The sequence below is a fragment of the Coregonus clupeaformis genome, chromosome 40 (assembly GCF_020615455.1).
Source record: "Coregonus clupeaformis isolate EN_2021a chromosome 40, ASM2061545v1, whole genome shotgun sequence".
Classification (NCBI taxonomy): domain Eukaryota; kingdom Metazoa; phylum Chordata; class Actinopteri; order Salmoniformes; family Salmonidae; genus Coregonus; species Coregonus clupeaformis.
The window spans coordinates 21,078,928-21,091,692 of record NC_059231.1 but is presented as its reverse complement, the minus strand read 5'-3'; the positions used below and the strand labels follow the sequence as shown (position 1 = coordinate 21,091,692).

Here is a 12,765-nt window from a genome sequence, read left to right as displayed (position 1 = left end):
CACACACACACACACACACACACACACACACACACACACACACACACTAACCCCCCTGGAGACAACAGTGCAGCACAACAGGGAAACAGAGTTTAAATGCAGTACCATACTGTTCATAACCCCAAGCCAAAACCACGCCAACTCATCGCTGTGACAACTATACACCCCCCCCCAACCTAACACCCACTTTATCAATACACCCCCACCACCTGTGCAACTGAGAGTCAGAACTGCAAGGCTTTTGTGAAGAGATAGGAGAGAGGGGAAGGTCTTTGTGAAGTCTGTTCAATACCTCAGCAGTCAGCAGTACCCTTGTGAAGGGAATCCCAGTGCTGTCTATAAGCTGGCTGGCTGGTGGGAGGAGAGGAGAGAGAGCTTCCATGTTTCAGCTTTTCTAGTTTAGAAGAGTTGCGTAAGTCATTGTGATGACTACAGACAGTTATAGACCCAATTTAACAATAGTCGCTGGTGACAGACTGTTAACATATCGAATAGCTAGCTAGCAGTCGTAGGGTTGTCACCTGGCTGAGCTAGCAGTATGAAAAATGTATGCACTCACTAACTGGAAGTTGCTCTGGATAAGAGCGTCTGCTAAATGACTAAAATGTAAAATGTCTAGCTAGGCCATGCAAGGTTTAATTCTGAGTTCCAAGATTATGTGAACACTTGTTGCTTCTTGTCAAGTTTTCCCATGTGATATCGTGTCAGGTTAGGTATAGCCTGGATATACAGTCGTGGTCAAAAGTTTTGAGAATGACACAAGTATTGGTCTCCACAAAGTTTGCTGCTTCAGTGTTCTTAGATCTTTATGTCAGTAGTTACTATGGTACACTGAAGTATAATTACAAGTATTCCATAAGTGTCAAAGGCTTTCATTGACAATGACATTCAGTTTATGCAAAGAGTCAATATTTGCAGTGTTGACCCTTCTTTTTCAAGACCTCTGCAATCCGCCCTGGCTTGCTGTAAATTAACTTCTGGGCCACATCCTGACTGATGGCAGCCCATTCTTGCATAATCAATGCTTGGAGTTTGTCAGAAGTTGTGGGTTTTTGTTTGTCCACCCGCCTCTTGAGGATCGACCACAAGTTCTCAATGGGATTAAGGTCTGGGGAGTTTCCTGGCCATGGACCCAAAATGTCGATGTTTTGTTCCGAGTCACTTAGTTATCACTTTTGCCTTATGGCAAGGTGCTCCATCATGCTGGAAAAGGCATTGGTCGTCACCAAACTGTTCTTGGATGGTTGGGAGAAGTTGCTCTCGGAGGATGTGTTGGTACCATTCTTTATTCATGGCTGTGTTCTTAGGCAAAATTGTGAGTGAGCCCACTCCCTTGGCTGAGAAGCAACCCCACACATGAATGGTCTCAGGATGCTTTACTGTTGGCATGACACAGGACTGATTGTAGCGCTCACCTTGTCTTCTCCGGACAAGGTGTTTTCCAGATGGCCCAAACAATCGGAAAGGGGATTCATCAGAGAAAATGACTCTACCCCAGTCCTCAGCAGTCCAATCCCTGTACCTTTTGCAGAATATCAGTCTGTCCCTGATGTTTTTCCTGGAGAGAAGTGGCTTCTTTGCTGCCCTTCTTGACACCAGGCCATCCTCCAAAAGTCTTCGCCTCACTGTTCGTGCAGATGCACTCACACCTGCCTGCTGCCATTCCTGAGCAAGCTCTGCACTGGTGGTGCCCCGATCCCGCAGCTGAATCAACTTTAGGAGACGGTCCTGGTGCTTGCTGGACTTTCTTGGGCGCCCTGACGCCTTCTTCAGAACAATTGAACCTCTCTCCTTGAAGTTCTTGATGATCCGATAAATGGTTGATTTAGGTGCAATCTTACTAGCGGTAATATCCTTGCCTGTGAAGCCCTTTTTGTGCAAAGCAATGATGACGGCACGTGTTTCCTTGCAGGTAACCATGGTTAACAGAGGAAGAACAATGATTTCAAGCACCACCCTCCTTTTAAAGCTTCCAGTCTGTTATTCTGACTCAATCAGCATGACAGAGTGATCTCCAGCCTTGTCCTCGACAACACTCTCACCTGTGTTAACGAGACAATCACTGACATGATGGCAGCTGGTCCTTTTGTGGCAGGGCTGAAAGGCAGTGGAAATGTTTTTTTGGGATTAAGTTAATTTTCATGGCAAAGAGGGACTTTGCAATTAATCTGATCACTCTTCATGACATTCTGGACTATATGCAAATTGCCATCATCAACACTGAGGCAGCAAACTTTGTGGAGACCAATACTTGTGTCATTCTCAAAACTTTTTACCACGACTGTAGACTAGCCTGGAATATTTTCTGTCTGTTACAGCCTGATATAGCCTGTGATATTGTGTCAGTTGTAGTGAATATTAGGCCTATGTCATTTCATACAGGGTTGTCAGTCAGCCAGTCAGTGCCCCTCAGCCATGGAACAGTAGAGTACATTTTTACATTTACATTTTAGTCATTTAGCAGACGCTCTTATCCTGAGCGACTTACAGTTAGTGAGTGCATACATTTTCATACTGTCCCCCCGTGGGAAACGAATCCACAACCCTGGCGTTGCAAGCGCCATGCTCTACCAACTGAGCTACACGGGGCCTAGCTGACTTTTCTCAAAACAAACCTCATTGTGGATAGCTACTTGTCCCTCATGCTAGCCTTTATAGCCAAATATAACTTCAGAAACGTCTAAATAAACAATATTGATATGGCCAGAACTGTAGACCATTTCTCCCCTCTTGCTGCAGCTTTAGCTCATCTTGAAATAACAGAGAAATGCTGTGAAAAGCAGCAAATGTTCTAACATGTTTTTTTCACATCCTTGTTTTATTGACATTTTTTGTCTTCGCGCACTGTTTCTCCTACAGCACTAATCTGGTGAGCACCTTTGGAGCTCCGCCCAAGCAAGGCATTTGAATGGTTTGACGTGTTGCAAGGTATCACTGATTTACACCGGGTTTGAACCCCTCTTTAGCCGATTTCTGCCATTGAACTTCCCCGGGCTTCCCGTTTTAGGGAAGCCTGGTTCGCGAAGAGGCTGCCTTATGCCTAACCTTAAATTGAGACCAAAAAGCACATTCTTGTTTTTATAGATTTTTATGATATAGCCATTTACTTTGTGGCTGTGGTAACTAGTGACAGCCCCATTTTAGCTGTCGCACTGTTTGGTCCGAACCTAGCATTGAATCATGGGAATTTCTATGCAGGCCTGGGCCCAGATTCACAAAACACTTCTTACGCAAAAACGTAAGAAGTATCTTAAGAAAAAACAAAAAAAGTTCATAAGATGCAAGTGCAATTCCTCAACAATATCTTAAGATTTAATTATTTTCTTAAGAACTTCTCAAATATCTTCTTACAAATCTTAAGATGTTTGTTGCTAGGCAACCATTTTAGCTATCTATCTAGCTAGCAATGGCAATCATATTTCTTACTGAGATTACTGTTCTAAAACATGTTCTTGGGTTTAAAATAATAAATACTGAAACTTTCAGATTAAGTTTGTGAGTGAATGAAACACGTTCAATTGCTTTCATTAGCTTTTTATCTCACTGCCCTGAGTTTAAGACAAGGGTTTAGCTATCTTGGAATTAAGAACATTTCCAATAATTTTATTTTCAAGAATCTAATTTCTAACTTTTCGCTTAAGGAGAAACATAAGATATAGCGCAAGAACATTTCCAAGAACCTTTTTGAGGAATAGTAACTTTGCTTAACTTTCTTCTTAAACCTATAGTTAAGGAAAAAATGGCAGTTAAGAAGACATTTCTTCTTAAGGTTGTGAATCTGGGCCCTGCTCTCCCCGTGGCTAAAGCCAGTGTAGGTAACTTGCTAGAAAACGTTTGTGCTATGAAACTAAATAAATACTGCACTCTGACCCACATAACTTCTTTGCCAGATTCATGATTGTGTTGTTAGACAAAGCAAGCTTCAAAACGTGATGTAGTTTTATTGGGATTTGTTGATGGTAAGTAATTCATCTTCTAGCTTCTGAAATAACTTACTCATCCTTTAAATTGCATTTGAAATAAATGCCACAATACAATAGTCCTGACTATCCTCTACTTACTGTGAGCTGTGAGGGAAGTGCAGCAGGTGTGTCATGGTGACGAAGGGGTGGTTGAGGGTCTTCATGGGGGTGATGCGTTTGTCTGCGTCCAGCGTCAGCATCTTCTTTAGCAGATCAATAAACTCTCTCCGGTCAGCCTTCTCTGCCAGGACGTCAGTCCCCACCAGACTAGTAATGTTCACCTGCATCATATCATCCAGTACAGTATCTATCTCTGCCATCTGCTTTCTTTCCTTTTAAACAGCTTTCCTTTTCCTCCTGCTTTCATCAAGTGTTTCCTCATGCTAAAAACATGATGAGATTCAAGCTGACAGGAAAATGGCTGGGTAGTGCTTGATTAGTTATTGTTTGTTGTTATATGTTGATGATATGTTGTTGATTGAGAATTTTCCCAAGTTATGCTATTTTCTGATTAATAAAGTTATGGGGTCCATCAGAACACACAACAGGGGTTGAAACTGTAGCTAAAACTTAGGCCTACACCAAAGTCTCCATTGAGATCTTTTTTTTAAAGCGCATCCACTCATTAGAACAAATCTTTATGAATGGAAAACAGAGTTGATTTACTGACTGCTGAGTTGTTAACAAAATATGTGTTTATTACGGCCGTACTGTTTTGTAGTGGTGTTGATTCTCCAGAATGTCCTAAATTGTTTGGCAAACTCATTTTGAATACAGTCCAAATAGCACACTCAATCAATATTTGCTGTGTGACATGGACAAGTTAGAACTTACGAAATGTCTGATTTTGTGCAGTGCATTTGTCAATGAGGACTTGCTGGACTGTTCTTGATTTTCCCCCAAAACCCACATTTCTGTGTGTGTGTGCGTGTGCGAGTGTGTTTGCAAGTGTGTGTGCTAGTGTACATGTGCTTGTGTGTGTGTGTGAGAGAGAGATGTCTTCCATCAGGATGATAGAGTTTTAGTGTTTATTTCCAGCTCCAGAAGGAATGGCCCTCTGCTGCTCTGCTCATTAACCTGGGGAGTCCCAAATAGCACCCTATTTCCTATATAGTGCACTACTTTTTGACCAGGGACCAAAGGGCTCTATGTAGGGAATAGGGTGCCATTTGGGACGCATTCCCAATGTTGATGATGTTTATCATAAGTGTCCTCTAGTTGGGCTGGGATGAGAAAGCGTGCCTCAGCTTCACATAAGTTAAACAACCCAATCTTCTGTTGATTAAAGCGCCGCAGGGCCAGGCCTCCCGCCGCTCTGCCCCCCCCCCTACGCACGCACACATTCGCACACGCACTCATGGAAACACACAAAAACCCCTTACCAGAAGTGAGGCGCTTTGCTCTGCATTGCATTGCATTGCACCATCCACACATCATTCCGGCAGAATAAAAGCCAGATTGTGATATAATGACCATGTTTTGATGTTCAGCCAGCCCCTCTGACCAGCCTCTATCCCGAACATTTGCGGGACAGCAGTCTCCAAAACTGTTTGCGTGTGACGAAGTTGGGTGATAGGGGGGTTGCTGCGGGGTTCTAAATCTCTCCTGTCAGGGGAACTGTTCTGTAGGTCGTACACACACACAAGCGCGCACAGGTTTGAGTCCAGAGGGTGAGTGGCCCGCAGAGATAAAGACAATGTGTGTGTGTGTGTTCCTGTATGTGTGTGTATGTTTCCGCGTCATGCCGAACCCCTCTGCTCCCCTAGCTCTCTCCTCCTCTCTCAGTCTGAGAGTAGAAAAGCAACACTGTGATGTGGCCTCTATGACCTTTCTTACTGAGCTGTCAGAGATAGAGAGCAGAGAGAGGGAGAGAGAGAGCAGAGAGAGGGAGAGCAGAGAGAGGGGGAGAGAGAGAGAGGGGCAGGACCAGGGACTAGGGGGACTAGCAGGGACCAGGCAGGACTAGTCGTCTCAGTCTCAGAGCAGCACAGTGCAACGTGAGGAGAGGAGCAGCTGGGGACAGCCCAGCCTCACACAGAGCTCCCTGATCCTATCCCCAGCCCAGCCCAGCCCAGTCTGGACTCACACTTTAAATGGAAGAGTATGTCACGATCAAGAGGAAGCTTCTCCACAGACCCGTCTTCAGGTAAGACAGGAAGAGCCAACCGTCCATCATGTCGAAACTACAACTAGCAAAGTCTCTCTACCTACCTGCCTGCTGCCCTGCCTACTACTGCTTCTTTCCTTTCACAGAGCAATTACCCAAAAGGAAACTACTACTACTAGGTCTCTCTACCTACCTGGCTGTTGCCTCCCTTCCCTGCTCCTGTGGAGTGTGACGGATAATATTCAACTACTAGCTTGCTCTCTACTTCCCTGCCTCTCTTCCCTGTCCTGCTCTTGCTAGTCCTGCGTGGGCGGCATGTAGCCTAGCAGTTAAGTGCATTGGGTCAGTAACCGAAAGGTCGCTGGTTCAAATCCCTGCACCGACTGTGTGAAAAATCTGTTGATGTGCCTTCTAAGAATGTTATTTAAAAACATATACACTGTGTATATCAAACATTAGGAACACCTTTCTAATATTGAGTTGCACCCCCCCTTTGGCCTCAGAACAGCCTCAATTCGTTGGGGCATGGACTCTCCAAGGTGTCAAACATTCCACAGGGATGCTGGCCCATGTTGACTCCAATGCTTCCCACAGTTGTGTGAAGTTGGCTGGATGTCCTTTGGGTGGTGGACCATACTTTATACACACAGGAAACTGTTGAGTGTGAAAAACCCAGCAGCGTTGCAGTTCTTGACACAAACCGATGCGCCTGGCACCTACTACCATACTCCGTTCTAAGGCACTTAAATATTTTGTATTTTCCATTCACCCTCTGAATGGCACAGTCCATGTCTCAATTGTCTCAAGCCTTAAAAATCCTTCAACAATGATTGAAGTGGATTTAACAAGTGACATCAATAAGGGATCATAGCTTTCACCTGGATTCACCTGGTCAGTCTATGTCATGGAAAGAGAAGTTGTTCTTAATGTTTTGTATACTCCGTGTACGTTCCGTTCTCAGTGTCACCAAATCTTGTTAAGTGTGTTCAGGTGTGTTGGCCGCGCCCACAAATTGACCACACCTGGGGCCTGTTGCACAAAACTAGGATAAGGGATTAAGCCAGGATATCTTGGTGATCCTGGCTCAATTGATCCGTAATCCGGTTGCACTAAAGATGGATAGGGGGCAGGAGGATATGTTATGGTATAAATTACCATGGAGATTTATTCTGTGGAGCTAGCCTGCTCCAGACCAGGCTAAATTCCAGGATCTATTTAATCTCATCCCTAATGTCAGTCAGCAGTCACCACAAATGGAAACCAATAGTTATTTCACTGCTCACTATACATTGTTATCACATATAACTAGACCCACTGTCATTATTTAAACGTTTGTGATCATTAATTTCAATGATTTTGGATAAAAAATGATTTTTAGATGATGTTGCTATCATTAGATAATTTACAGTTTCCCATAGACTATAAGGCTATATATAAAATGATAGAATATTAGGGCCACAGAGGGGAAAAAAACACAAGTCATAATATTGTAACCAGTTGTTTTAAAGGAGGACAGTTGTTAAAATGACAGATGTGGGGCATTTCGTGAAATTGTACTTCAGTATGGTTTCATAAACAAAGACATGCTGATGTGCCAGAATATTAAGTATCACATTGTCATAAGTATCAAAACTGTAAAAACAATATGTAGCTTTTCTGCAGAAAGAACCAGCCTCATAAATGTATGACTTTATCCTTTTTCTTCAGTGTGGCCCTAGTACTCTGTCATATAAACAAATACACATTCCATATGAATATAAAAACACAATGTGTAACATTATGTTCCTTTATTGAATAAGGACAAAACAAAGCAGGTAAACCATCAGCTCCTTTCGAAACTGAAGTCACAGTGACTCTACAAGATGGAAAGCACAGAATCCAAGCATATTATACAAAATGATACATACACATTCAAAGGTCTGTATATAACACACCCTGCATGTCTGCACACTAAAATAAATGCAGGACAAATCCATACACATCAACTGAACAGACAAATGAATGGATGCAGTAGCCTCCCTGCAGCCTTGTATTACACACAGTATACCGCACAAACATCATAAGAGGCCAAATTCGTAAAAAACGAACCCAAAAAACCCAAATTCCTCTGCCACCGCAGGTACATATTTAACCAAAATTGAAAGCACACATACTAACTAAAATAATTCAACACATATTGGTCCCTCAGCAGCCGACCACTGTCGTCATCAGGGAAGATTGCCGGATTGTCCCAGTCCATGGCTGGTGGCACTCTGGGGGCCCTCTCCTTCCTCAGGCAGGCCACATTGTGGAGGACAGCACAAGCCACAGTAATATCACATGCCCTAACAGGGCTGACCCTTAATTTGTGAAGGCAGTGAAAGCGTGCCTTCAGGAGGCCAAAGGTCATTTCAACTCTGGCCCTGGTCCTGGCATGGGCATGGTTGTAGGCCTGCTGTGCTTCCTGGGGGTCTGTGAAAGGTGTCAGGAGAAAAGGCTGGCAGCCATACCCCCTGTCTCCCAGCAACACACCAGAGAATTCACCTGTCAACACAAAATCTCATCATTACTACCTCATAAACACAGTGATATTCTTGACACAGCCATGATGGTTATAAATAGGGGTTGTGTGGCTTACCTTGTGATAGGCACTGATAGATTTCAGAGGCCCGAAAGATTCTGGAGTCATGGACTGAGCCAGGCCATTTTGCCACAACATTGCTGATCACACAGTCAGCATTGCAGACCATCTGAAATCATAAGATGAGGAATATTACACCAATCAATGCACATCACTGGCAATGCAGAGTGTTCGTCAATGGACAATATCAAAAAGTTATGTTCACCTGAACATTAATGCTGTGAAAGGATTTCCTATTCACAAAATCGGCCTCATGGGCACCTGAGGGGGCTTTTATCCTTATGTGTGTGCAGTCCACTGCACCAATGACATTGGGGAAACCTGTCACACAAAGTAATGAGTATCCTACTATGTGTTAACAGTTGTCCTGTAATTTGTAGATCCTCTTACCTGCAATCCTATAGAACTCCTCTTTGATGTCACAGAGTCTTCTGTGGCCAGGGAAGGAGATGAAGACATCTGCTAATGCTTTGATAGCCAGACACACACTCCTTATTGTGCGGCAAATTGTGGCCTTGTTCAGCTGTTCTGCATCCCCCACTGAGTACAGGAAGGCTCCACTAGCAAAAAAGCGCAAGGCCACACAAACCATTTGCTCCACACTCAGTGCATGGCTCCGTGCAGTGCGGTGCTTAATCCTGGGACCCAGTAGTCTGCATAGATACCTGATGCCATCTGCAGAAAACCTGTATCTTTCATATAGATGGTCATCAGGGAAGGCCAGTGGGTCCAACCGGTCCCTGAAGACCCTTTCTCGCCTGAAGGCTCTCCTCAGCACAAGTGCTTCTTCATCCACCACATCTCGCACGAATGGGCATGCCATTGTCAGAGCAGAAAGGAACACACAATTTTGGGCCTTCATATAGGCTAGTGGCCACACCTGGTGCTGGGGGGTGGGCAAAAGAGGGCGATGCCTTATAACGATGACTTGGTTGTACTGATTGCTGGGAAAATAAAAAAACCTTAGAAAGATGCCACCGTCCTGTGTGCTCACAATAAGAGCTCATATGTCATGGCTCACTTGACTTTACGAGAATATACCTAATTTTTATTTTGAGCTGTGTCATCTTCTTGGAGCTGGGGAGGAAAGAAAAATAATGATTAATACATTTGTGTTACAGTTAGCATACAGTGTACATTGAAGGCATATCTCACCTCCCTCTCAAGTTTTTTTATTTCAAGGTCCAGTTTCCTAATTGTCCTCTTTTTTATTTCGGACTCCAGTGCAAGATTTTCCATCTTTTTCTTCTTGTACTGAATGTCTATGTCTGCCAGTTCTATTTGGCGCCGGAGGTGGTTGCCATACAACTTTCTGATAGCTTGTGAGCTCTGTGAACACAATACAATTAGCGCAGCTGGAATTTGGCAGGATGTGGTGTCCTTTTATTAATACGCACTATGTTGCCAGGCTGGTTTTCCCACTGTATAGCATCTGGGTCCTGTAAAAGAAATTAGATTTTTTGATTTTGATGAGGACTCCTCCCCATTGTAGAGTAAATAGTACTTTCACAGTCTTAACATGATACCTCATGCCTTCTGGAATCCAGAGAGATGGTCTCCTCCTCATCATCGTCTCCATCATGTGCTGTTGCTGCTGCACTGGGGCCTTCACCCTATCACATTTAATCGGATTCATATTGAAGCTAGTAGACAAGACATGCCAGGCCTACAGTATGCCTTTGATGGAGTACTCACTGGATCAGCATCGTCTGGTGCTTGTGCTGGTGGCTCTAACAGGAACACAGTGCTGCCAGACACTGCAAGGCAATAGGTAAACCAAAGTCAGACAGTCCAAATTGATTCAATATGAATGTGGTTGTATCCCATGTAGAGATGGAAGGACATACCTTGAATGAAGCGGGTGGCATCTTGGGAGGAACCTATGCTCGTCTCTTTCCCCCAGGGATCCCCTCTAAGACGGGCCTGCCTTTATTTAGCTCCAAGGCCATGTCCTCTGCTGGGGTAAGGTCAGCCTTTGGTGACCCACCACCCGTGCCTTGTCTGTGGGTATTCTTTTTCACTGCTAAAACAGTACAGACAATGTGTGAGCAGGCACCTTCTGGGTACAATATATGCTTGTGCTTTGTTAAATATTAGTCAGGGACCATACCATTCTGCAGAATGTTCTTGTATTTGATTTTGACCTGCTGCCATGTCCGTTTTGGCCCGTTCATGTTTAATCTACACACACACACACACACACACACACACATTTAATGGAGTCACACTGCAAAAAATTACTTGGTATTTTTGTCTTGTTTTCAGTAAAAATATCAAAAAATTTATCATAGCTTTATACAGTGTGATGGAGTTACTTTACACAATTTCACTCATATCTGCAGTGCATTTCAATTAAAAATTTAACCGTTTCATAATTACAGTACAACTGCATTTTTGGAGATGTGAATTAAATATTTGAATTGTAATTGTGATGTTTCAGCGGAGCGGTGAGTGTGTAATTGTGCACTACTTACGCATTCAGGCGGTCTGCAATACTTTGCCACGCTTTTTCTCTTTGCTTTATCACTGTGGCGGTGTTGCCTTTCTTCTTAATTATATCTTTTACCTCCTCGTATGCCTCCATGAGGATTTGTGCTTCCGACGGGGAAAAGTACGCGGCTCTAGTTGCCATGGTAAATCAGTTAATCTGTGATCTGTGGCGGGGTCTATTTGAGTGAGCCGTGAGCGCGCACCTATCCAGGATTGGTTTCACCTGGCTTAATGAATCCGTGTCTGCTCATCCTGGCTTGGTCTTTGTGCAACCAATTAAGCCTGGACGCACATGTTTTGGCTTCATTGAGCTCAGCTGAGTCATTTATCCCGGATGTCTTAATTCTACTTTTGTGCAACAGGCCCCTGATCTTAATGAGTGTTTGTTTCCTTTGAAATGGGGTTTGTTTGAATAGACTGAAATGAACAGCTTTGTATGAGTGAAAAAACATGGCATGCTAGCTCCATCCTGGTGGCACAGTGGACTAATTCCATGGATAGAGAACAGAAGATCATAGGTTTGGATTTCACTGATGCCGTGCCACAATAAAAAAGAAATGTGTTTGCATGATTAATGCCTAAGCAAATTAATTTCCATCTGTGCTTGGAGTTCAAAACAGTTAACCCAAACTAAGCTAGCAGTGTTATTACAAGTCTTATTGAAACATGCTGTCAGAACGTTCTTTAATTACCTTAAAATAACTTATAATTTCCGTTCCCAGAACGTTAATAAAACCTCCCAGGAAAACTTTCAGGGAACCATAGTAAAACATTATCAGAAACTCCCTGCAACCTAAAAATGAACGTTCCCAGAACAGGCTAAATGTTCACTTCCGTTCTCAGAACGTTTAAAAAACTTTCAGTTTTACCAGTCAGGAAACCTATGGCTTCGTTTCCAGAACCAATGGGAAAACAAAAACGTACGTTCCCACAACTTCCAAGGAACCAAATGTGCTAGCTGGGTATGTTGCAGTAATCAGAGTCCTATCTCATGGCTTGATAATAATTCCCAGAGCTCTCGCTCGCTGTTATCACACACCCTCCAATATCAGTGTGTGTGTTGTGCGTGTGTAGGCTGTGTGTGTGTGTGTGTGAGTAGGCTTTGTGTGTGAGTATGCTTTGTGTGTGTGCGTGTGTTTCAAAGGAGTAGGAAATAGAGTATACTAACTACTCCTGTCTGTTCTCTGTTGTGGTTATAGGGTCATTAGAAGCAGAACATTGTGGCATGGTTCATTGGCAGGGACCATTGTTACAGGCAGGTTGCTAATGGCTACTTACCATGTAAAACAGGAGGAAGGGCTGGTAAAGAGATGCAGCTGTGCAACACGTCCCTTTCACTGCAGAAAGATCACACCAGATAGACTTCAGAATTCAACGTTTGTCCAGGTCCCCAGGACATCGGGAGATGCCTTCAATACCGTCCACTATGGGCAATCTGAGCACATATTATCATCTAGTAGGCTCACGGCTTGCTATGGTGTTGTGAATGGGGCTAGAGGAAGGGCTTGAACCGCGTGCTTCGGCTGAAAGGATCGCAGGTTCAATCCCAGTGCTAGACACACGTTTTATTTTTTCTGTTTGAACCT

The 12,765-nt window shown here is 43.7% G+C and overlaps 1 protein-coding gene across 2 annotated transcripts in view; it reads left to right on the top strand.

Annotated features, from left to right (window-relative positions):
- Nucleotides 1–12,765, top strand: part of LOC121554949 (calcium/calmodulin-dependent 3',5'-cyclic nucleotide phosphodiesterase 1A-like) — a 97,354-nt gene that overhangs the window by 21,004 nt on the left and 63,585 nt on the right. Inside the window, exon 1 of one of the 2 annotated variants that reach the window (XM_041868658.2) lies at nt 5,989–6,108. The exons of the other annotated variant lie outside the window; for it this stretch is intronic. Within the exon in view, the coding sequence (XP_041724592.2) occupies nt 6,056–6,108 (53 nt within the window). The 5' untranslated portion in view covers nt 5,989–6,055. Of the gene's footprint in view, nt 1–5,988; nt 6,109–12,765 lie in introns of those variants that run through there. 2 annotated transcript variants of the gene reach the window in all.